Below are 26089 nucleotides of genomic sequence, written 5' to 3' on the forward strand. Positions count from 1 at the left end.
TATCTATCTATCTATCTATCTATCTATCTATCTATCTATCTATCTATCTATCTATCTATCGACTGTCTGTCTTATCTATTATATAATAATTTCACATATATTAAAACAGAAAAATAAAAGAAGCAATAAAATGACTCCTACTGGTATTCTGCTATAACCATACATCATTGCCTTGCAGAGCCATCATCATAAAAGCTTCTTTTTGCAGCAGCAAATGGGAACAAACACAGAGACCCACAGACAGACATTATGCAGAAAGTGAGGGACTTTTGAACACTCGGTTCTAAGCAGGATATCCTTATCAAATCCTTTCCCTCAGGTCTCAGGAAGAAAAGGCAGAAAGTACAAGAGCCAGTGGGAATGGAGGACACTGAGAACATAGGGCCTGCTATATCATCAAAATTTCTTTCCATATAAGCTCATAGAATTTGAGGCAGCATGCATAGTGCCTGCACTGCTCTGTCCCTGATGTAGCCCATGAGTATCCCAGTCTCCAAGTGGGTCCCCTAGTAAGGGGAGCAGGGGCTGTCTCTGACATAAACTCAGTGGCTGGCTATTTGATCATTTCCCGCATCTCTAACCCAGAAGCAATCTCTAATTGATAACCATTTGCAAATGAAAATTTGGTTTCTTCCAAGGGAGTCTTACTGAGTAAACAAACTACTCATAAGGGTAGGCTGCTTGCAATGCAGTAGATGGCTAACACAAAGTGAATTCATTGGCATCTTTGGAGGTTCCTTGTCTCATAATGTCATGTTAAAAATGCTTTTCCTTTTTCTTTTTTATTTTATTTTATTATATATAATAAATTATTATAATAAGACTTATATATAAGTTATATATAGCATATATAATAATATATAATAAACACACACACATATATATACATATATATAAATTTCTCTCTCTTTATCCTATAGATCCTTTGCATATATATTATGGCTTCAAGTGTAGTGTTTAATGGAATTCCTGAGTGGGTAAACAAGTGGGTCTCTGTGTCCTGTGCCTTCTTTTGTGCTCTTTTCCTTCTATTTGTTTGTTTTGTCTAACTCTGATGTGTTTGTTTTATCTATATATTAGTTATACTAAATTATATTATCCCTTAGAAGCCTGCTTATTTTCTAATGAGAGGCGTAAAGGGAGTGGATCTGGATGGAATGTGTGCTGGGGAAAAACTGGACAAGTAGAGGGAGGGAAACCATAATCAGGATATATTTATATTATGTGGGAAAAAAAGAAAGGAAAAACAAAAATTCATTTGGGAGAAAGATATTATGCTACAAATAAATCATAGTTTTCTAAAACTTCAGAAATATTTGAACTTTGTATCTTCTAACCTGTAGCCCTTCAGTTCAAGGTTTCAATAGAAATATATACCTTAATGAATGAAAAGTCATCTAGTAATTTCATGTACTAAGTTCTTAGAACACATCAAAACAAAAGAAAAAAGAAAAAAATTCCTAATATATAGTAAAGAAAGAAAATAGACAATAAATAGGAAAATATCATCTATCGTGTGTCATAGATGATATGAGAAAAGAAAGTGTATGGTAAAGTTCTTGGTATATAGGGTGAGGGTTACAAAACTGAGTAGAGTTCATTCCGTGTAAGCCTCCTTTAGAAACTAAGTTAACCTAAGGATAAAGGTGTGTGGAAAAGAAGATTTCTGAGTATTGAGAAACAAAGAACTCTTCATCAGATTGAATTAACCAGTCTGATCAGTTGGTTGAATGGTTGAATGGCTAAAATCTAGATCACAATGTAGTTTATACTAAATAAAGTCAAGATGGCAAAAGAAAAACTAAAATAAAATTAGTCATCCAGGTATTTGAAAGAACATTCTAGAAAGATAGGACACAACTTCAAAGCGATATCAAGAGTCTGGAAAGAGCCAGAGCCCAGTGACCCAGGAAGATAAACAAGAGAGTAGCATACAGTAAGATCATTCTAGAGTCTGAGTCAACATAGACTTTGATTCTGAATGAATCCATGGTTACAGAAAATTTTCTCTTAACAGAGTGGCAAGTTAGGAGACCATGGCAGTGACACAACATGGACTTATCACTGTGGTGGCATTATGAAATTGGGATGGAGTTGGACAGACACAGGATGGGTTGGAGGGGCTAAAATGAGGTCGAAGTGAGGTGAATACAGTACTCATGTATGAAATTCTTTTAAAACATAAAATATTTAAGGAAAGTATTTACATGAAAACTGAAAAAATAAACAGCAAAAATACACGTTTTTTTAAAATACAAATCTTAACAGAATTACAAAAGAAGTAGTATGTGTTTTGACATTTATAATAATCTTCACAATGTAATTCTTTACTTCATGTTGCTTACCATTTCAGCTTCATCTTGGTTGATCCTAGTCTCATAAGGCCTTACATTTGAAGTTTGAACATAACAATTCTTTCATTTTCTCTGTACCTTTCAGAAAATTTTCTGGGTTATTCTGAGACTGGATGTATATATTTCTCAAATTCCTTCTATACAATAAGTGCATTTTGGTGTATTGTCTTTTCGCAAATACCTACATGACTTTTATTTTTATAGTGGCATTCAAGCAACAAAAGGTTGGAACTAGATGATGATGACAAGGACCCTTGCAGTTCTAACTAATCCATTGGATACTTTCAAAATTTTCATGTCTTAGAGAAAACCTCAATTCTTAAGCCAGCCTGTAATATTCCACCAATCTGACATTTTTAAAGGCATAAAGGGTTACTTCACAATTCACAGAGGCAGAGACAACAAAAATATATTTCACAGAGAAACCTATTTCTCATGTTGGATACCGAAAAGTTTCCATGGGGATTTAATAAAGAAAATTGTGTTCTTTCTCTCTACTTACATTATTATTTTCAAGATACTGCCTCTTATGAGTAATATCAAGCAGAAATTATTTTAAGTCTACCCAGAAGCTTTTGTGATGTAGAGAATAAGACCACAACCGATAGATTATAAAGACAAGATGCTATGGTAGTGACTTCTGAGTAGGAGCAGAACCGATCTATAATAACTCCTTATCTGCTTTTCTATTCATTTCTTGCCCACCCCACCTGAGCAAGGAAGAAAAAGCTGGTGTATGTATGGGCAGAGTTTGTCATTAGCCAGACTATGCTGTGTTGTTTTCTTAGGTTCTTAGGACTTCTTCAAGTTTCTTCTACAAAAGAAAAGACCAATACTATATCTAGGCTAATGTTCACAACTATTGCTCTGTACTAAAGGATTGACCAAATAGATAGATATTATTTTTCTCTTCCTATATCAGTAATCCCTATGAGTACAATAATTATGGCCTATGACTATCTTATTTTTCCATATTTTCTTTATGTTTTACCATAACTACTTTATACATAGGAAATGTTTATCTAATGGTAACCACAGGTAATTAAAGCATTTTTACATGACTAATATATTACCCGTAAGGTGAGGAGCTGTTTGCCCTATAATATGTAGAAGGTAATTAATATAGCAAGATCCCTAGACTTGTTCCTGTCTTCCATGTCATGTGTTCCTGAGTGAATCACAGAAACTCTTTGGATTCTTCTCTCTGAAACAGATGGTAATAATGCTCACAGTATATTTCTTGCAGTACTACCATGTAAGGGCTGGGAGTGGGTCAAATAGAGGGAATATCCACTTTTGTTCCAGGCAAACAGAATAGTGATGACACAAGTGATATGAGCAGACTAGAATTGAATTACTCAATGTGAATGTGTTTTAGAAACTGTAAAATTCTTTGAATAGCTCAAGTCATTAACAATGATCCTCATAGTCGTAATAATTACACATTTAACCTCTCATCCCTTCCTAGATGTAGGAATATCTATCATTTGACTTTAAATATGAATGATTCCTGGTATGTCACTGGTTCTAACCAAACTGGAGAAATATTGAACAACAGTGTCCTGGCAACTACCACCTATTTAGATTTTGCTAGCTGACACTGTTATAATAGCACTGGGGAAGAGCAATGAATGGATTCCTTATATGCCTATCTCCATTGCCTTGACATGAAGCAAGACAAATTCCTCTGTGTGATTTGTTGATATTCTATAAAGGAGTAATTATGGTTCCAAAGAAAATTTTGGTCCTATAAAGCCATGAGCAAAAATGCCTGTGTAAAGGAGGAAGCTATTTTGAGAATGACCAAAATTTTAATTGATGAACAGCTTCTAAGCTTGTTAAAATACCATGAGCATAGCAAAAGCAGTCTCCCATATACACAGAAGTTATAAAGACTAGAAAGAAATTATCTATTGAGGCCATGTCCCAAGGAACTCTAAATGTTTACTGTATAGATATTATTTATGCACGCATGTATGTGTGCACACACATGTGCGCCTACACACAAAAATATATGAGAATGAAGTTGTGGCTAATGGTAGCTGAGCCTTAAAAGACTGGCAAGGATTCATGAGGAAACATTGAAATGGATTATTTTGAGAGATTGATACGAGGAAATGAATATATAAATAAGACAAATAATACCCTATCAATATTTTCATTGCAGAATTTAAGCATGACCTTTCATGCTTATGTTTCTGTTGAAAGTTCTTCAGCTTTGACCTTCGAGGTTTCTGATTCCCTCCATTGCCTTTGAATTTTTCTGAGTGGTGTGCATGTGCGTGTGTGTATTTGTGTGTTCTACAACAACGGCTTATTTTTTTCTTCTGCTGTCATAGCAAATATGCTCTTTTTATATCTCTTTCCCTCATGATGCATTCTTTAAATTGTTTAATTCATATGGTAGCCTGCTGAGAAGAATTCTTTCTGAAATAATGAAGCTGTGATCAGGCGTGAATGAGTCAGGTGGAACCTGCTGTTTCTATGATTATTGAAGTGTAGCTAAGGAAGTACCTTAAGCCAAATATATATATATATATATATATATATACATATATATATATATTTTTTAAAGGTGATAAGGTGGGATTCATATCAGCTCTAACTAAAAATAACTGGTATTGGCTGTTGCTTTGAGAAATTGCCTTGTTGACTTAACTTACCCTTTATTAGCATACAGACTTTACTCTCAGTGAAAATAAACAAGGAAACCCCAATGGGATTCTTAGGAGTACTCCACGACTGTTGAGTGGTAACAGAATTTCATGTTTAGTAAAATTTGTCTTGGCTGTCTTTCATTTTCTGTTCTCTTTTCTTTTAGGTTAACAATACATGCTGAATGTCCCATGCATTTAGAAGATTTCCCTATGGATGTGCATGCCTGCCCACTGAAGTTTGGAAGCTGTATGTATTTCCTGAGTTCTGTTTGTCTGATCTGCTTCCAGAAGAAATGTAGTATACTTCTGGGAAGTTCTTAATACTGACTTTAATACTTGCTGATATGGAGTGGATCAGGAGAGTGGGGTCAAGTAGTACTAACTGATCAAGAGTGGTAAACTTGGCTTTTAAAAGTTGTTTTTCCTAAGAAACACATGTTATTCTGCTCTTTCAGAGTAATTTCTGTCATTGGATGAATACATCAACATTTGTACTTTTCCAGAAGACAGAGCAAGGACTGATGAAGAATGTTAGCTTCCTAAGGACAACAGAATGTCTTTTTTTTTTTTTTTTTACAAATGTCCAGTCTTTCCTCATCTCCACTTACTACTAACCAGTTCCCATCAGTAAATGGTTAATAGGGAGGGCAGCTGTGGAGATTTGCTCATGTTTTAGAGTATTTTCTTTCCCCTTTGTTGTACCTCTTACAGAGAAGACAGTAGAAATAGAGTCCATATTCAAATGAATTACAGATATCAAAATTGAATAAACTTGAGAGAAGTTTTGAAGACTTATATTTGAATAAGCTGTTATCAAAGCAATATACCAAGATCTGTGTTGATTACATCTGAATGATGTTGAAATAGGAACTTTATTTTAAAAGTCTCAAATAATTATATATGACATATTTTATCAGTCCTTAGTTTGCCAAATATTTACACACTGTTTCTTATGTGACAACCTTTATTCTGTGGGCTTTGAATGAATTCATTAATAAAATGAAACAATATCTATTGCCTTATGGAACTTATATTGTTGAACAAAAATGTGATAGGAATGTGATAAGATAATATAAAATAAAAAAGAATAAAAGTAAGACAAAGTAACATACAGTAAAATAAAACAGTAAAACACTGAATACATACTAATTATATAGGTGTACAGGATATGGTATGAAATTTCAAACACACACAATAAATGTAAAGGTAAATTTAAAGTAACTAACTTTATCTACCATTTCCATATCATTTCTTAGTGCTAAGAGCATTCAAAATCTTCCATTAGGTACTTTGAAATATATGCTTGCAAATTATAGTCTCTCTGCTGTGCTATAGAACAGGACCATATTCCTCCTAACTATGATAGCAGTTAGGTAGCTATCTCTTTAATTTTACTTACCTGTAATTTTTTTTTTCTTATAAGGTAATCCCGACCAGTCTGTTTTCACTTTAATTGACAACAAACATCCCATCCTTGTAGGCACAACTCATTCTCTTAATTGTTATTATACATCAGTTAAAAATATTTCAAAAGTGCTGTGCTTAGACATTTTTATGATGCAATGGGTCAAATGATGCAGACATAGGAGGAAATAGTTTTCTAGGTGGTATAGAAGCATCTCAGGAAAAAGATATTAACTAAGAAAAGTGTTGTGTTTGGCTTGCTCAATAAACATCAGAGCAGCCATGGGCTTCCAAGTGAGCATAAGAATGAAATTAGTAACTACAAATGAGACTATGAACTCAGCTAGGGCATTCAGAATCTTCTAGAAAATTAGGGAACCTTGGATTACATTTTGTGGGTAAACATGGAGGGAGTGAAAGATTTTGAAAGATTTTGAAAGATTAATATTGTCTGACTTATTTTGAAAGAAGAGTGTTGTTAGGGGGCTTTAAAACTTGTTAATAGAGAACAATATAATTAAAGAGTCAAATTGATTTTATATTGCAATACTTAAGGTTTGATATGGTGATGGAGGTTATTGAAATCTTTCCAGTGATTCTAGCTCAACTTACCTGTGATAGTATTAAAGGTGATTAAAAGTGGATATGTTGGGAAAAGACCTAAGGAAGGTCCCCTGAAGAGTTAGTTACATAGTAGAGAAAAAACTCCAGGGTAAATAAGAGACAGTCATCCTAATAAGTTTGCTGTCAAGTGAGAAATTTGAGTACTGGGTTTAAGAAAGGAGCTGTCTTGAAACTGCCCTTCAAAAATACTTCTATTAGAGAGACCTTCACTAACGTGAGAGCCAGATCAAGACATGAGGTGGAAGAGTAATTAGAAAGACTAGAGTACACATCAGAGGCAACATGACAGGCTGCAAAAGAGAAAGAGAAGTTTTCCTTGAAAACCCAGAAAAGAATTTCATGAAGGAGAATGACTTAAAATAAAAACAGTACAAGAGATAGCTTGAAGTGCAGGAATAAAAAATATGTACCATGTACAGAATGGTATGGGTGGGAAGGATCCATGGGGGAGAGAGGCAGAGGAAGAAGGACAGCCAACAGGTAATTAGGCAGCCTTACCATAATTCATTGCCAGCTATGGGAAAGTGTCCAAGTTGTTTACTGAGATAAGAGCAGAAAAGATAAAAAAAGAACACTTACTAATCTGTTACTTATACAGGACGGGAAACCAGAGCAGGAGGCAGATGGTCAGATACCTCCAGGCTAAGCATGTAATTTCTTAAAGTGCCAAGCATCCAAAAGAGTTAGGCCCATGATCTAATGAGTAGTGCTTCATTTATCAAGATTTAGTTGTGTGTTGGTGGCCACAATTCTCCTGTTTAAATCATAACAACTGGAAAAAGATCAAGAATACAAGTGATAAGCATTAGGGAGATAATTCTGAAGAAAGGAGAGAATCTCATAAATTAACTTGTACTGTGGTTCTCTGTGCCTAGGAATTTTGGCCAGTTCTCATCATGAATCATATCTTGGTCTAAATTCATCCCCATGTAGAGAGAATGAAGCCAAAACCTAATACAAACAACTTTTAAGAAACAACACTGCCCTTTCTGTAGTTTTCCTGTGCTAAAAAGAGCAGTAGAAGGAGGAGGGGGAAGGGAGAGGAAGAAGGAAGGGAAAAGGGGGAAAGCACTCCTCAAACTATCACTTTTAAAACTTAGAGAACTACATACTAATTACAAGGAAAGAGAAGAGAATCATTAAATAGATATTAATACTTTATGGAAATAAGGTGATAAGTCTTGCACACAGGCTGAATAGACAGGAGAGAATAAAGCCTCTATGTTAGAAATGTGGCTTCCATCAGGGAACTCTTAACATTTTATGAACCATGTTGGGACTTAAATAAAACAAAATCATTAGATAGAGTGGATAGTGACATATGTTCTAAAAACAGATCTAAAAACAAAATCATGAAATACACAGGGACCTATAGGTGAGCCTAATATCACAATTTATGGTCATGGACTTTAAAATTTTTGCAATGTGTAGCAAATCCCTGTAATCTTACTACAGAAGGATTGAGTGGGAGATAGGTGGATCTGTGAAGCTCTCTAACAAGCTAGCATAGGCCAATTGATGAGTGAAAAAATTCAGTAGGAAACCCTCACTAAACATCAGTGATAATGTGGCATATGACTGCGAAGGCACCTGATATCAATGTCTACATGCACTATCTGTACATACACAAAAAACACATAAACACACACGGGTACTGTGTTGAAGAAGAGAGAGATAAAGATGAATTGAACAGATAAAGGTAGATTATTTGAATAGAAACTGGGAATTATTGAGAGAAAAGTACATCTAAAATTCATAGTTCATGGATACATAAAACTGAAGGCAGAATTAGGTAGCTAAAGAATAAACATCAGAAATTTGAAAAATAGAAAGAAAATATGCAGGAAAGAGTAAAATAATTTCAGACATAGTAGAAGAAATTGTGATGTATAATTAAATTTATATTGCAAGAATTTTATAGATGTATATTTTACAGAAAGAAAAAGAATTTTTGAAACTGGTGAAATTATTAATCTAAAGTCTAAAGATGCACATAAGTACTAAGTAAAATAAATATAAAGAAAATAATGCTGATTTTAAAGTTTCTATGATAATATTAAGACGATAAGAATACTTAAGATTCTTGAATAAAAATAAATCCACAATGAAATCAAATCCGCTTGAAGTCATAGTAATTTGGACAAGATTTTATTGTTACAAAGATAAATAGCACAGAATTAATGAGACATGGAGAGAGATCTTGGCTGTTATTTTGTATCAAATTTATGCAAAAATAGATTCCAGATGGATGGGAACAGCAAGTGAGAAAAAAGAGCCTATCAGCTTAAGGAGGGGTTTGCAGGAGAGTATTTAGGAAGGATTGGAGAAAGAAAGTAATGTAATTCTATTTCACTTTTTACTATTTTCATTATTATTATTATTATTATTATTTATTACAATTTATTCACTTTGTATCCTGGCTGTAGCCCCCTTTCTCATTTCCTTCCAGTCTCACACTCTCTCCCTCTTTCCCCCTATGTACCTCCTCTAATCCACTGACAAGGGAGGTCTTCCTTACTATATGACCCTAACCTATCAAGTCTCATCAGAACTGTTTGGATCCTCTTTCTCTGTGACCTAGTAAGGCCACCTCACCAAAGGGGTGTTTATCTATCAAAGAGCAGGCAAATGAGTTCATGCCAGTGACTGCCCCTTCTCACCTTACTACTGAACCAACATGGAGACTGAGCTGCCCATGGCCTACATCTGAGCAGGGTATCTAGTTCCTCTCAATGTGTGGTCCTTAGTTGATTCATCAGTCTCTACAAGATCCCCTGAGCCCAGATTTTTTGGCTCTGTTGGTCTCCTTGCAGAGCTCCTGTCTCCTCCAGGTCTTTCTATTTCCACCTTCTTCCATAATATTGTCTGCACTCTGCCCAAAGCTTGGCTATGAATCTCAATATCTGCTGGATAGAGTCTTTCAGAGTCCCTCTGTGGTTGGCTTCTGTCCTGTTCCCTAGTTTCTCCTACTTCCAATGTCTAGCCTGTTTGCCCTTCTGAATGAGAATTAAGCCTTTTCTCTAGCATCCTCCTTGTTGTTTAGCTTCTTTAGGACTATAGATATTAGTGTGTTTTATCCTATATTATATGGCTAATATGCATGTGTAAGTGCCTATAAACTAAATCTGTTAGAAGGAAAAGTGGGAAAGAACCTTGAACTCATTGACATAGGAGACAATTTGTGAAAAGAACAACAACCACACATGCTCTAAGATCAACAATCAATAAATGGGACCTCATGAAATGGAAAGCTTCTGTAAAGCAAAGGACACTGTCAACAGAACAAAACAAGAGCCTATAGACTGGGAAAAGATCTTCATCAACCCTACATGTGACAGAGGGCTAATATGAATAATATGTATTTCAATTTTACATATATTAAAAAACCAGAACTTTTAGATGAAAATGTAAGAGAATATCTTCATAAATTGGAGAAAGTAAAGATAAATTGAACAAAGGCATAGACTAGCACTAACCATAAAACTGAGAAGATACTTGGGTATCATAAAAATATTAAGGATTTCTTCTTATCAAAGATCATTAAGAGAATAAAAAGGCAGAGTTGAAAGGCAGTGATTTCTAGGATGCCTGGGTTATAAAGCAAGTTTCTCTCTTAAAAAACAAAACAAAACAAAACAAAAACAAAAACAAAAAAAGTTAAACAAAAAGACACTAAGAAAGCTTTTCATAAAAAAAAGAAAAAAATAGAAAGCTTTTCATAAGATAGAAAAATATTTGTATTATGTACATGTGACAAAATGTTCAAATATGTAAGACTTCCTACAAACTTCTAGAAAATAATCAAAAACCTTAGCAGAATAAAGAAATGGCCCTATTGGTAATTCACAAGGTAGTGTTTGTCTCTCAATACCTTTTCAGTCTCCGCACTTCCTGTCCATTTTTTAGGCTTCCTCTATTTCTCTCTGCTTTAGCAAAGAAACAATTTTTTAAATTAATTTTTTATTTTTTATATTACTTACAGTTTATTCACTTTGTATCTCAGCTGTAGCCTCCTCCCTCATTCCCTCCCTCATCTCCTCCCATTCCCCTCTCCAACTCCACTGATGGGGGAGGTCCTCCTCCCCTTCCATCTGACCTTAGCTTATCAGGTCTCATCTGGACTGGCTGCATTATCCTCCTCGGTGCCCTGGCAAGGCTTCTCCCTTGTCGGCGGGGAAGAGAAGGGGATCAAAGAGCCAGGCACTGAGTTCATGTCAGGGACAGTTCCTGTTCCCCTTACTAGGGTACCCAGTTGGATACTGAGATGCCATGGGCTATATCTGAGGAGGGGTTCTAGGGTATATCCATGAATGGCTCTTGGTTGGAGTATCAGTCTCAGAAAAGACCCCTGAGCCCAGATATTTTGGCTCTGTTGCTCTCCTTGTTGAACTCCTGTCCTCTCCAGGTCCCATTGTCTCCCTCTTGTTTCATAGGATTCCCTGCACTCTGCCCAAAGTTTGGTTTTGAGCCTCAGCATCTGCTTTGATACACTGCTGGGTAGAGTCTTTCAGAGGCCCTCTGTGGTAGACTCCTATCCTGTTTCCTGTTTTTTCCTTCTTCCAGTGTCCATCCCAGAAACAAAAATTTAAATGCAAAGTATACAAGTACACATGCATTAAAATAACTATTATGAAAAACTCAGGAAATTCCACATATGGGTAATGTTTACTCTATAGTATTCTGTACTCTAGATTTGTTGAGAGTTAGGGGGGAAATTGTTTGGTTATGTTTCGTAGTACTGAACATATACATATGAAAAAAAATTAGATTTCTTGTCATCAGTATATTTCCAAATATAATTCTTTTAGAAGTATGAAATTTTATTTAGTTATTTGACATTTCTTTTTTCTTTCTTATTTTATTTTAAAAAATTATTTATTACAATTTATTTACTTTGTATCCTGGCTGTGGCCCCCTCCCTCATCTGTTCCCAATCCTCCCTCCCTCTTCTTTCCCTGTGTGCCTCCTCTAGTCCACTGATAGGAGAGGACCTCCTCCCCTTCTATTTGATCCTACCCTATCAGGTCTCATCAGGACTGGCTGCATTGTCTTCCTCTGTGGCCTGGCAAGGCTGCACACTCCTGGGGGAAGGTGATCAGAGAACCTGTCACTGAGTTCATGCCAGATACAGCCACTGCTCCCCTTCCTTGGGGAACCACATCTGAGCATAGGTGGACCTCATGAAACTGAAAAGCTTCTGTAAAGCAAAGGACACTGTCATCAGAACAAAACAACAGCATACAGATTGGGAAAAGATCTTCTCAAACTGACAGATGGCTAATATCCAGAATATACAAAAAACTTAAGAACTTAAACACCAACATAACAAGTAATCCAATTAAAAAATGAGGTAGAGAGCTAATCAGAGAATTCTCAATAGAGGAATATTGAATGGCAGAGAAAAACTTAAAGACATGTTCAATGTCCTTAGTCATCAGGGAAATGCAAGTCAAAAAACTGAGATTTCAGCTTACACCCATTAGAATGGCTAAGATCAAAAACTCAATTGACAACACAGCCTGGAGAGGATGTGGAGAAAGGTGAACCCTACTCCATTGCTAGTAGGAATGTAAACATGAACAACCACTTAGGAAATCAATCTGGTGCTCTCTCAGAAAATTAGAAATATTGCTACCTCAAGATCCAGCTATAGCATTCCTAAGCAAATATATTTTTTTTATGTTTATCAAAATAGTCATATAACTGACAGCTATAGAAGAATTATTTGTAGTATACTCACACTGGAAAGTACCCCAGGGCCCATCAGGATTGGTTAAAAATATGGGGTATACTCACACTAACATACGATAATATAATGCAATTATGTTTAACAAGATGAATGACATCACAGACAGCTCACTGAGAGAAAGCCAGATATCTAAATATATTTGCAGCATAGTTCTGTTTCTGTTATATGCAAAAACAGTGAATATTAATTTGTCGTAAAAGTCCTCAGAAATTGATGTATAATTGTTCTGGATACTATTCCAAATTCCTAATATGTTAAAGTATAAGATTAATATGTGAGGTGATGTTGCTAATGATATGAATTTTCAATAGAGCTGGAGTCACAGATCAAAATTTCCAGTCTAAGGATTTATTTTTACTCCCCAAATCTGTTATGTCTTAAAAGAATAACCTCAGATTTTGGGTATACTTTACTATTTTTGTAGTTTATTTCAGTTGCTGTGATAAATAACCCTGACAGAAACAAGTTAGGATGGAAAGTGGTTTATTTTAGTTTACAATTCCATGTTACAGTGTATCCTTGTGGGAATGTCAAGTCAGGAACTTCAGCCAGCAAGTTACATCACATCCATTATCAAGCTTTCACTTTTAGCAAGGTGACAGAAAACTAACCAGCACATATGCCCACAGACAAGCCCAATGGAAACACATGATTCTAGGTTACATGAATTTGACAATTTAAGGTAACCATCACAACTCTATACACATAAACATGTAGTTTTGAAGGAAAACTTGCCACTAGCAGCATGTACTACTAAAGGCACAAACATGCTTAGTAAAGTCAAGTGATCAGATTGTGTCCTAGTTAGTCTAATGTCAACTCGAAACAAGTTAAAGTTATATGAAAAGATGGAACCTCAATTGAGAAAAGACCTTCATAATATCCAGCTGTAGAGTGTTTTCTTTTTTTTAATTTTTTAAAAATTTGTCTTCTCATATATTATACCCTGGCCACAGTTTTCCCTCCCTCCTCTGCTACCAACCCTACCCCCACCTCCTCTCCCCCAAATTCACTGCTCCTCTGTTATTTAGTTTTTCACTTTATATCTCAATTGTAGCCTCCTCTCCTCCTGGTCTCTCTCCTCTGTTAATCCCTCATTCCCCAATCCCCCTTCCCTGATCCCCAGAAAGGGGAGATCACTCTTCTCCCCCTCCCTTGAAAACCTACCCCAGTACATCCAGTTTAATTAGGACTGGGTACTTCCTCTTTCACAGTGTCTTAGCAAGGCAGCCATGCCAGTGTGAAGTGATCGAAAGGCATCCGCAGAGACCATGTCAGAGATAGCTCCCATCCCCTTTCTGGGGGACTCATATGGAGAAAAGAGCAGGCCTCCCAGGGATATCAACCAAACAGAGCATATCATGTTACAATAAGACTAAGCACATCACCTCATATTAAGGCTGGAAGAGGCAACCCAATAGGAGGGAAAGGGTCCCAAAGACAGACAAAAGAATCAGGGACAGCCCCTGCTCCCACTGTTAGATGTCCCATAAGAAGTCTAAGCTACTCAACTGTAGCATATATGCAGAGGGCCTAGGTCAGATCCATGCAGATTCCATGATTGTCATTTCAGTGTTTGTGAGTCCCTTAGATCCCAAATTAGTTGCTTGTGTAGGTTTTCCTTGTGGTATCCTTGACACCTCTGGCTCCTACAATCCTTCCTCCCCTTCTGATCGATTCCCATAGTGACTGATGGGAGAAGACCCAGGCCATTGTGGGTGGTGCCATCCCTGAGCAGGTGATACTGAGTTCTATATAAGAAAGCATGCTGAGTAGGCCATGGTGAGCAAGTCAGTAAGCAGCATCCCTCCATGGCCTCTGTATCAGCTCCTGCCTCGAGGTTCCTGCCCCGTTTGAGTTCCTGTCCTGACTTCCTTCAATGATGAACAGCAATGTTGATGTGTAAGTGAAATAAACACTTTCTTGTCAACCTACTTTTGGTAATAGTGTTTTATCACAGTAATAGAAACTCCAACTAAACAGAGTTGCTACCCGCGTAGTGGGGTATTGCTGTCATAGACCTGAACATGTTTTGGGAAGGATTGTGGAAGTACTTTGAAAATTTGTGCCTAAAATCCATTGAGTGGTGAGAGCTCAGTGGGGTGTTCTGTAGGAGCTTGGAAGATGAAGATGGGACTGGGAGGAGAAGGGGGAAAAGGCTGCGACTAAGCTGTAATGTGATTAAATTAAAAGAAAAAATGTCCAGAGCAGTGCAGAAGATGGAAATGTCGCTTGTTAAGCCTCAGAAGGAAATTTAAAGATTCTATAAAGGCTTTTTGCCATTCTGAATTAAGATTCTGTCATTCTGGTCAACTGGGGCTAAAGAGTCAGTCATGATTAACAATTGACTGGCAACATCGCAGTGAAATCTTTGAGATGGTGGCTGGCTGGAGCTGAAAAATAAAATTAGTGGTGATTAAGAAAAGACCAGCATCACTGAGCTCAAATCTTCTGGGAAGTGTTTCCTGAAAGTCAGCACATTGTACTTTTGCACTTGGTAGTGTGAGAATCATCCAGGTGGAAATGGTTTTCAAGGCTTGAAAGGGTCATGGAGATCAGCTGAGGTTTGGCACTAGGAGAGGCCAGGAGAGGCCATTGGTGAAGATATTGCCTCAGTGGAAGTTGAAGGCTCAGGACTGAAGACGTCAATGCAAAGGAATTGGTGCTTGGTACCATGAAAAGAGCCTATGAGAGGCTATTGGTGAATGTACAGCCCAGTTACAGCAGAAGATCCAAAAAATTTGGAGATGCCAGTACCATAGAATGACCACCAAGAACAGCAACAGCAATAGAGTAGAGCTTGCTGGAGTCTAGAAGATAAGCTGTATGTGTAGCAGAACAGGGAGCTGAAGAAGTGACCCAGGCTCCCTGGAGAAGCACTAAAAATCGAGAGTGAATCCAGATACTGAACACTGCATTATTTAAACTTTGAAGTTTGGTTTTACATTGATTTGATTATGACTGTGCCCTGGTTCTTACCTCTTAAAGTAAGAAGTTTTTTTTTTTCTTTTTTTTAATTTTACTGGAGCCCACAGGTGAAAGATTGAATCTTAAAAGACTGAATTTTAAAAGAGTTTAGCTATTTAAAAGGAATTGAAGTTTTAGTATGTTTGAATTGGTAAAGATTGTAGGACTTTGAAAGATTTTTTAATAATTTTAATGTAAGATCTTGGGGATCGAGCTGGACTCACAACCAAAAATATAAGATCTTGGGGATGAATAAGAAAGGAAGGGTTGTGGTTTAATAGTGATGTGTTTGTGTGTCAAGTTGACAAGCTGTCAGGTGTGCTGGCTAGTCTTATGTCAACTTGGCATGAGCTAGAGTTATATGAAAGGAAGGAATTTGAGTTGAGAAAAATGCATTGATAAGATCTGGCTGCAGGACATTTTCTCAAATAGTGATTGATGGGGAAATCCCAGCCTTTTGTGAGTACGACCACTCCTAGACCAATGCTCCTGGGTTCTCTATAAAAAAAAGCAAGCTATGAAAGCCATAGGGAGGAAGCCAGTAAGCAGCACCCCTCCACAGCCTCTGCATCAGCTCCCACCGCCTGGTTTATGCCCTGTTTTTGTTCCTGTCCTAACATCCTCCAATGATTGACTAGGATGTGGAACGGAAAGTAAAACAAACCCTTTCCTCTCCAATTTGCTTTTTGTCCATGGTGTTTTTTCGTAGCAATGACAACCTAACTAAAACAGATTGTGACCACTTAGGTTTTAAATATTACTAAAATTTTCAAAAATTTTGGCTCAATGTATTAGCTTCTTCCTTTTTCCCTTTTTGATTTCACACCATGGTTTCAAATTAACAATATCTGGGTATCTATTGCTAAGATTTAATTCTGATAGGAAAGTGCACATTCCAAATTTGTTAATTTTTAAGTGCTCTGACAGACCCAGGGAAGGGATTAGTAAATAAAGATGAGAAGAAACTCAAGGACTAGAGAGGCTAGAGAAATGGAACACATCAAAGAGAAGTGAGTGATTTACTCTTAAATCATTACGTGTATAGTGAATGCAACTTTGACTATCACTGGGGACAAAACAATTGTTGAAAGTTTCTTTTGACAGAGTTTGCTTTCAGTACTCCTGCGTTGAATTAATGAGAGGATTTTCTAAGGTTGTCAAAAGAGTGTAGCTACTGAATCACAAGAAAAAACAGACTCACAGAAAACCTCCTCAGTCCTCTGGTTCCTACAATCCTTTTGCCCTTCTTTCACAATGTTCCCTGAGACTTAGGTGTGGAAGTTGTTTTGTAGATGTGTCATCCAATGTGAATGGGCTCCACAACTCTGTATTTTGAATGATTGTGGTTTCAGGTAATGGTCTCATAGTCTCACAAACATGACTGCCTAAACATGAACTGAATAAGGACAAAAGCAATGAACATGATAAAGTGGGTGGTGGTGGTGATCATGGGGACCCACTAGGCCTGAACTCTTCACAAAGAACTACAGGGCAATTAAGGCATGCTGAGATCTAGAGAAATCTATGAGATCTAGAGAAATCTACCTAGAGGATCTGGGGTCCTCATCATGGTCAACCCTGAAAATATATGTATGTGTAACATTATACAAACTGAGCAGGTCTTGGAGGATTAGAGATAGATCTCCCTTGGAAAGAGACTAGACAGCTATGGATGGAAGATGTGTCCTTGACTGGGAGGATCAAGAAGAAAGAGGGGTGAGAGGGAATATGTGGAAAGATAGATAAAATTAGAGGCCATTAGAGGGGTAGTGTTGAAGCCTGATACAGTAAAAGCTTTCTAAATTATTTACATATATGAAGGCCATATAAATGAAATTAACAACTAATGTTGCAGACAGAGCCCCATCTGGTCACCTTTTGTCATTAAATGAAACTTCCAGTCTCAGGACTTGGTTACATCTAATTGAGATGTTGGCCATAGGGGTCCTATGGTAAGCCGCAAATAACTGAGGCTGTTGTTAAGTCTATAAGTTGCAATCCAAAACTTGACAGCCCAGCTCCATTGCTGATGAAAACACCCACACAACTTACTGAAATTAGAGAAGTCCAGCTGCTGCCTACTTAGAGCCTTCACCCCTATGTAATAGCATCTTTGGTAAAAGGAAAATTCTCGTCATGCTAAGGAAAAACATAAGCATCAAACTAGTCACAAGCCTTTTGAAACAGTCATCAAAAGTCTCCCATCCAAAATAAGCTCAAGACCAGATGGTTGCAGCACAGATTTCTACCAGACCTTGAAAGAAGAGCTAACTCCAATACTCTCCAAACTATTACACAAAATAGAAATAGAAGAAACATTACCAAACTCATTCTATGTATCCACAGTCACCTCGATACCTAAACCACACAAAAACCCAACAAAAAAGAGAACGTCAGGCTTATCCTTCTTATGAACATTGATGCAAAAATACTTAATAAAATACTCGCAAACCAAATCCATGAACAAATAAAAGATATCCACCATGACCAAGTTAGCTTCATCCCAGGCATACAGGGATGGTTCAATATATAAAAATCCATCAATGTAATCCACTATATAAACAAACGGAAGGAGAAAAACCACATGATCATCTCCTTAGATTCCAAAAAAGCATTTGACAAAATCCAACACCCATTCATGTTTAAAGTCGTGGAGAGGTCAGGGATACAAGGCACATACCTAAACATAGTAAAAAAAAATCTACAGCAAACCTATATTCAACATCAAACTAAACAGAGAGAAACTTAAATCAGTTCCACTGAAATCAGGGACAAGTCAAAGCGGCCCACTCTCTCTGTATCTCTTCAACATAGTCCTTTAAGTCTTAGCTAGAGCAATAAGACAACTAAGGGAGATCAAGGGGATAAAAATAGGAAAGGAAGAAGTCAAAGTATCACTATTTGCAGACAATATGACAGTATACATGAGAGACCACAAAAAATTCTACCAGGGAACTCCTTCAGCTGATAATCACCTTCTGCAAAGTGGCTGGATACAAAAATAACTCAAAAAATCAGTAGCCCTCCTGTATATGAAAAACAAAAGTGCTGAGAAAGAATTTAGGGAAACTACACCCTTCACAAGACCCACTAATAACATGAAGTACCTTGGTGTGACTCTAACCAAGCAAGTCAAAGACTTGTATGCAAACAAACTTCAAGTCTCTGAAGAAAGAAATTGAAGAAGATTTCAGAAGATGGAAAGATCTCCCATGCTCATGGCTTGGCAGGATTAATATAGTAAAAATGGCCATCTTACCAAAAGCAATCTACACAGTCAATGCAATTCCCATGAATTTACCAACACAATTCTTTACAGACCTTGAGAGAAAAAATTCTCAACTTCATATGGAATAACAAGAAACCCAGAATAGGTGAAACAGTCCTCTACAGTAAAAGACCTTCTGGAGGTATCTCCATCCCTGTTCTCAAGCTGTAATGAGAGCAACAGTAATAAAAACTGCATGTTATTGGCATAGAAACAGAATGGTGGATCAATGGAATCAAATATAAGACCCAGAAATAAATCCACGTACTTACGGACACCTGATTTTTTTTTAAAAAGATGCCAAAACCATACAATAGAAAAAAACATAGCACCTTCAACAAATCATGCTGTTCTAAATAGATATCTACATGTAGAAAAATGTGAATAGATCCATACTTATCACCCTGCACAAAACTCAAGTCCAAGTGAATAAAAAACCTCAACATAAAACCAGAAACACTAAAACTATTAGAAGAAAAAGTGGGGAAGAGCCTTGAACTCACTGGCTCATGAGACAACTTGAACAGAACACCAGCAGCATAGGCTCTAAGATCAACAATCGATTTTTGTAGTTTTAATGCTTTCTGCTTCTTTAAAGGCCAATGAATAAGAAAACAGTCCTGTATAATCACATTACACTAAGAACACTGTGGTGTGTATATATATATATGATTATATATCAGAATACATTTTGCTAAGGCCATGAAAGGATTTGTAAGAAATGTCCCTTCTCTTTTCAGTGATAGTAGTTTAAAGAACTACAGTTGGAGTACTAGGTATATCATAAGCAACATATAAATGTAAAATAAATATTTTTAAAAGATAGTGTCTCCTAATTGAAACTATTAGTAAGATAATTTCTATGGAAAAGTTTTTAAAATTTTGTGGAAAATATATTTTCATTTTTAAAACTTGTGTGTATGTGCATGCATGTGTGTTGAAGACCCAGATTGGCCCTGGATATCTTCTTGAATCACTCTCATCTCTCATTTGAAAAAGTCTTGGTGAATGTGGATCTTATTGATTTGGCTAGACAAACTAGTCCTCGAGTTCCAGGTATATTCCTGTCTCCCATTTTGTTAGCATTAGAACTATAGGCAAGTACCCAACTTTTTATATGGCTGATAAAGAATCTGAACTCAAGCCTTTGTGCTTATGTGGTAAAAACTTTATCAATTAAACCATCGTCCTATTAATTTCATATAATTTTTTAGACACATACTACAACACAGATATAAAACTGCCATAGAATTGTACATTTTTGGTCATGGTACCAATGAGACCTTTGCTGTCGATGAGTTATTGGCATGTTGTTCATTATAAGTAAGTCATGGTTAGTGGTTAATTAATGGTTGATTTGAAAACATCCTAAAACATAATGTGTACAGATCACAGCTAATGTACAAAAATATTTATGGTATTGATGCCAGATTTGCTTATGATTAGTATATTCAGTATTGCAAAATTTTGCAGAGACCCACAGTTTACATTAATTTGCTAGAATATTCACCAAAAATTATTTACTTCGTGGTAAACTATGTAACTAGAGCATATTAAAGACATAGTAGCTGTCATCATGAGGTGGAAATGTTTTCCATAACTGATTTTAACAACAGACAGCTTAAAACTCAGAGAGAAGAAGCAAAATGTATGCTGATTATCTTCTCTTTCTGAGCCTAGGTATCTGAGTTAGGGCAAGGTGTTCACTCTAAATATGAAATCAAATGTAGAAAGATTTGCCTTTTGCTGGAAAGGTATCAACTCCTTTATTTATGATATTGATGCTTGGCACAGTGGTGCACGCCTGGAATATCAGCACTCAGAGAGGCTGAGGCAGGTGGTTCTTTCTGAGTTTTGTGAGTTTGAGGCCAGCCTGGTATACAAAGAAAGTGAGTCCAGAATATCTAGGGCTACACAGAGAAACCCTGTCTTGAAAAAAACCAATGAGAGAGAGAGAGAGGATATTGAGAAATATCTTTATATCATCTCACACTTTTGTTAATATGTACAAAATTCTGTATTTAACATTTTGATTTCAAATAAGAGAAAACACTGACAACCTGATATAAAAGAAAACATGAGATCTCTGTTTTACATATTAAAATGGTAATAAATAAGTTATAAAAGAAAATTGTGATCATTACTACTTTAATTTGGATTTTTATTTTTAACTTAAAATATCATTATTTTGAAATTTTATCTTAATCTCACATGCTCACCTCTTCATTAACTAAAGAAATTTTTACTATGTTCCTCGCATTTTATTTTTTATTACCACCCTGATTCACTCACTTCAACTATTTCTCCAGCTCTTGTCCCTTTTCAGTTTGACATTTGTGAATGAGGTGATATTTTAACTATTCTTCCTCACCTCCAAACATTTTTTTCTCCAAGAAAAGAAAAGGTGTCAGTCTAGAACATTGTCAGTCATTAAAAATATAAAATATTGTGGCTTCTTTTCATGTACGTTATACATAGTATAGTAAATATTAGGTAAGTGGTTATTAGAAGAGTGGATGGATGTATAGAAGGGTGGACTTAAGTGAAAGAACGTATGGTGAAGTTTTTCTGGATGGAAGCTCTATTAAACTAATTATTAGTAAATCACATGTTTAGTGTGATAGAAAATCAATTTTTCTCTCCCTTAAACTTTTTTTTACAACTCCTCCCCTGCCATAGATGCTTATACCAAAGCTGAAGTGATTTATTCTTGGACTCTTGGGAAGAACAAATCTGTGGAAGTAGCACAGGATGGCTCTCGCCTGAATCAGTATGACTTGCTTGGCCATGTTGTTGGGACAGAGATAATCCGGTCTAGTACAGGTACTGCCTTATTTATTTGTTAAACTATGTAATCTGTACCATATGCCAACATTGTGTTTATAACTTATTTAATATTTATAGTAGTTTTGAATAGTATTACAATGATGAAATTGAAGCATATAGGAATTCAATAATTTATCCTATGTTGTTTATGCAGTGTCAGAGTCTAAGAGTGAACCCAAGCAGTAAGTTCTTAAGTCACTCTGGAACTCAGTGCCCTGATATCTCTTAAGAAGTGGGGCAGAAGGTAAAGGAAGTGTGATAGAAACAAGAAAGGCTATGGTGATAAGGTCACTGAGCTTAGCTCACAGAGGGTTCTTTAGAACATTTACTCAACCCTGCAGTAAGTTATTAACCCTACTAGGCAGTAAGTTATTCACCCTACTAGGCACAGTGCCCGGAAATCCAAGAGTAGTCAGCAAACTCTTTTCCTCAGTAGATCACACACCTCAGAGAAAACTTTTTTTGACAAACCCTTTAAAGTCTTCTCGATAGTTTATTTTTTTTTATAAACAAAGGCTTATTAAGAGACTTGTTCTGTAGTATGCAGTTGGTCCATTTTTATACTAACTGATTCAAGGGGCCCAATAAAAATTTAAATTTACTTGAAATAAAAAAATAGCAAAAAAAGAAAACAGGTAATTGGGAAAATGTAATAGATGCTAGGTCCCACATGTCATTAAATAATACTTTGGGCTAATACAGGATATAGGTTTTCAACATTTTCAAAAACGATTCTTTGTGAGTCCACAATTACTGACAAAGTTAGGTACACAGTCATCCTTTTATTATTAGGATATATGCTGTGACTTCATGATGTTGTGCCTTTTCCTGGGGCCCAGGAGTTTCCTTCCTCAGAACTGTATTCTGCACCAATTCATTGTGTTCCCTGTCCTGGTCCCCCTCTGAACCATCTACTTGGCATCAAATTTGAAGCTCAGTCTTACTGGCTATCCAAGCAGTACAAGATTTCATTTCACAGTTTAATCACTCTTTCAGCTCTATGGCATGGAAAAATACATGTTCACGATAAGAACATTAAAAATGCATGGAGAAGCCACCAAACAAATTCCGATAAAACCAACTCAGTGTATCCATGGACTTTCTATCTGCAAATTCAATCAACTGAAGAATGTAAATCTGTCCTAATTGTATACTAAACATGTATAGAAGTTTTTCTTGTCATTCTCCATACAACATAGTATGAATTATTTGTATTGTATCTGATAGTTTAGTTTTAAAGGGCAGTGGAGCTGAACAGCATAGGTTTTATACACATATTATGCAATTTTATTCAAGAGACTAGAGAATTCAGGAATTTTTATGTTAATAGGGGGTTTCTGAAATCAGTCCAAGATATAGAGTTTAACTGATTAACTGCATGTCCTAGAAAAATGTAAGAAAGGGGCTAGAAAGTTGCCTCCGTGTATAAGAACACTGGCTGCTCTTACAGAGGACTTGGGTTCAATTACCAACACATACACAGTGACTCACAACTATCTGTAACTCCATTTGCAGGAAATATGACAGTCTCGTCTTACATACACAGGCATCCACAATCATGTACACACATACACACACACACACACACACACACACACACAGATACACATGAGGGATTGGGTAGAGGTGGATGAAGAAGTTAGATAGGCAAACACAGAAATGAAGATTAAAAAATCTAAAATAGAGAAATTTTCTTATAAGATTTGAATATATATATTGATTTTGTACATATTGATATATAGGAGAATTTCCTTTGCATTTTTCAGTAACCCAAAAGTTGAATTAAATGACATTTTAAAACACTGAAATATAAGGACACATATAATTTCCTCTAGTCTATATTTTATATATTTTATCTACTATTAATATTATAATTTTGTAAAGTTTTCATGTCATTAGATGTATAGGAGCCAAGAAAAATCCATATATAATTCAGTAATAATATATTAGCAATTATAATGATGCTATTAATACTGTTTTTTCGTTACTTTAAATGAAAGTAAAATAATAAAATTCCCTCTTTCAAGGCCAGAGAATTCTTAATAATTATTTGTATTTTTCTGTGGAAATTGTAGCATTTCATTGCTGAAACCTAGCAAAATAATAGTTTCATTTGTAATGGCAGTGTGCAGGGCTCATAGCCTACTTAACCAATTACCTACCATTATGCCCTGTGTTTAATTCTATAAACAATATTGTGTAGACTCTCCTTTTCCAGACAGTATTCTGCTACGGTGCAATTATCTGTCTATAATCCAGACAGAACATTTTTGAAAATAATACATGTTGACAAACTGCTGCTCTGAAAATTTAACCAATTCCTTTTCCCACTGCCCCTGTATGAGCACCCAAGTTTTGCTTTCTCCTTACCAATACTGGAATTACGAATTCAATTATTTTCCTTCAAAGATATGCCAAAGTGTTAACTATTAGAATATGACCTTATTTTGGAATGCTGTAATTATTAATGTAGTTACTGAAGATAAGGTCATCTTGCACAAATGTAATATAATTGTTCTGATGAAAAAGGGAAGTTTAGACAGAGTGAAGTGTAAGCATGAGGGACTATATGAACACAATGGCTGTGAGCAGTCCATAAGCAAAGAACTGTCAAGTGTTTCCTGCAAACAAGTTAAAAGTAGTAAGAGAAAATAGTCCCTTACTGAAACTGAAACCTTTAATATCTAATACCTGAGATTCCTCTAGAGCAGCCTCAGCAAATTAATGCAGGATGAAACTCTTTTATTTTTCTTACCAATGAAGAAATTAACACATGCTTGATGATGAAATTAATAATTATTAATTTCTTAGAATCTAACATGTACCTATAACAGCATTAAGGACATGCATTAACTTATTTTAACCCTGAACAGCAATGTGAGGTGAGCAATGTTGTTCCAGATCTCTGAATAAAGAAATCATGAATCAGAATCAGACAAATTTAGTTATTTAAGGATTTATATTTTAGTTCCCTCCATATTTGTTATTTTATTTATTTATTTATTTATTTATTTATTTATTTATTTATTTATTTATTATACTGTGTTCTGTCTGCATGTACACCTTCATGCTAGAAGAGAGCATCAGACTTCATTATAGATGGCTGTGAGCCATCATGTGGGTGCTGGTAATTGAAATCACGACTGCTGGAAATGCAGCCAGTGCTCTTAACTTCTGAGCCATCTCTCCAGCCCTGCATATTTATAATGTGCTTATACTGCTGTGTCTTTTTACTTTCAGAGATATAACTTTTTACTTTTAGAGATTTTTGAGGGTTGTGAATGTTTTGTAATAAAGCTTCAAATATTTTATATGTAACTCAGAAGGATCTTAATAGGCTGGAGAACAAAATCAGGGAAAACTCCTCAAACCACTCACATAATCATCCTTCAGAAAAACAAATGCACAAAGAAAGCAGCAATAGAGGCACAAACGAAGGGAACATAGCAGTCCACCTCAACAGTAATTTGGTAAGCTCTTCTACATTTCTAGTTTGAATAATAGATAATTATTTATAAAATGGGCACAGTTCTGTACCCCTGTAATCCCAGCACTCTGTGAGGTAGAGGTAGGCATATTTCCATGTATTTGGGGCCAGCCTGGTCTACAAAGTCCAGGACAGGCAAGGATATACGGAGAAACCCTGTCTCAAAAAGCAAAACAATATAATTTATAAAATATTTATTGTAGTTACCATTTCCTTTACAACAGAGATGATACCCAGTATGCTAAAAAGCTGGAGCTCGATAGTGAAAATAGGAAGGAAGATGAAACAATCCTCCAATGTCATGGAAAGCTGAGTTTTCACTTTGATAGAAAAAAATAGAGAAAGATGCTAGGAAATGTTGGCTATTTATTTGAAAAGAAATTGTCAGTGAATTGATTGGATGGATTGATTTGCTAAACATTTGTGAATATGCTAAAGTCGACCTTCATTTTTCTCTTATACTTTTCCAATGGACCCAGATAATCTGCCAAAAAAATTTAAAGGCAGAAATAAGAATTTGCTCCTCAACCAGTACAACGCTATAGTTCTCTATAAGAAGATAGCCTTTGCCATTTGGAACAAAGAAAGTAAGACCAATAATGAAGAAAGGACAAAAAAAACATGAAGAAAATATTTTCAGTTATTTAAAACCAATGGTTTATTTGATAAACATTTTAAATTTGTCTTCATTTCATATCATAGAGTACAACTAAGAATATTAAATAGTATATGGTAACATTAATATATCAATTA

The 26089-nt window shown here is 35.8% G+C and overlaps 1 protein-coding gene across 3 annotated transcripts in view; it reads left to right on the top strand.

The window, feature by feature from the left end:
• The window catches only part of Gabra3 (gamma-aminobutyric acid type A receptor subunit alpha3), a 305868-nt gene that overhangs the window by 249721 nt on the left and 30058 nt on the right, over positions 1-26089 (top strand). For all 3 annotated transcript variants that reach the window (XM_055608773.1, XM_055608771.1, XM_055608772.1), the window contains 2 exons: positions 5176-5258; positions 21703-21846. In XM_055608773.1, coding sequence (XP_055464748.1) covers positions 5176-5258; positions 21703-21846 — 227 coding nt within the window. The remainder of the gene's footprint in view (positions 1-5175; positions 5259-21702; positions 21847-26089) is intronic.

This window comes from Psammomys obesus, unplaced genomic scaffold (genome assembly GCF_907164565.1).
Source record: "Psammomys obesus unplaced genomic scaffold, mPsaObe1.curated_primary_1811, whole genome shotgun sequence".
NCBI lineage: Eukaryota > Metazoa > Chordata > Mammalia > Rodentia > Muridae > Psammomys > Psammomys obesus.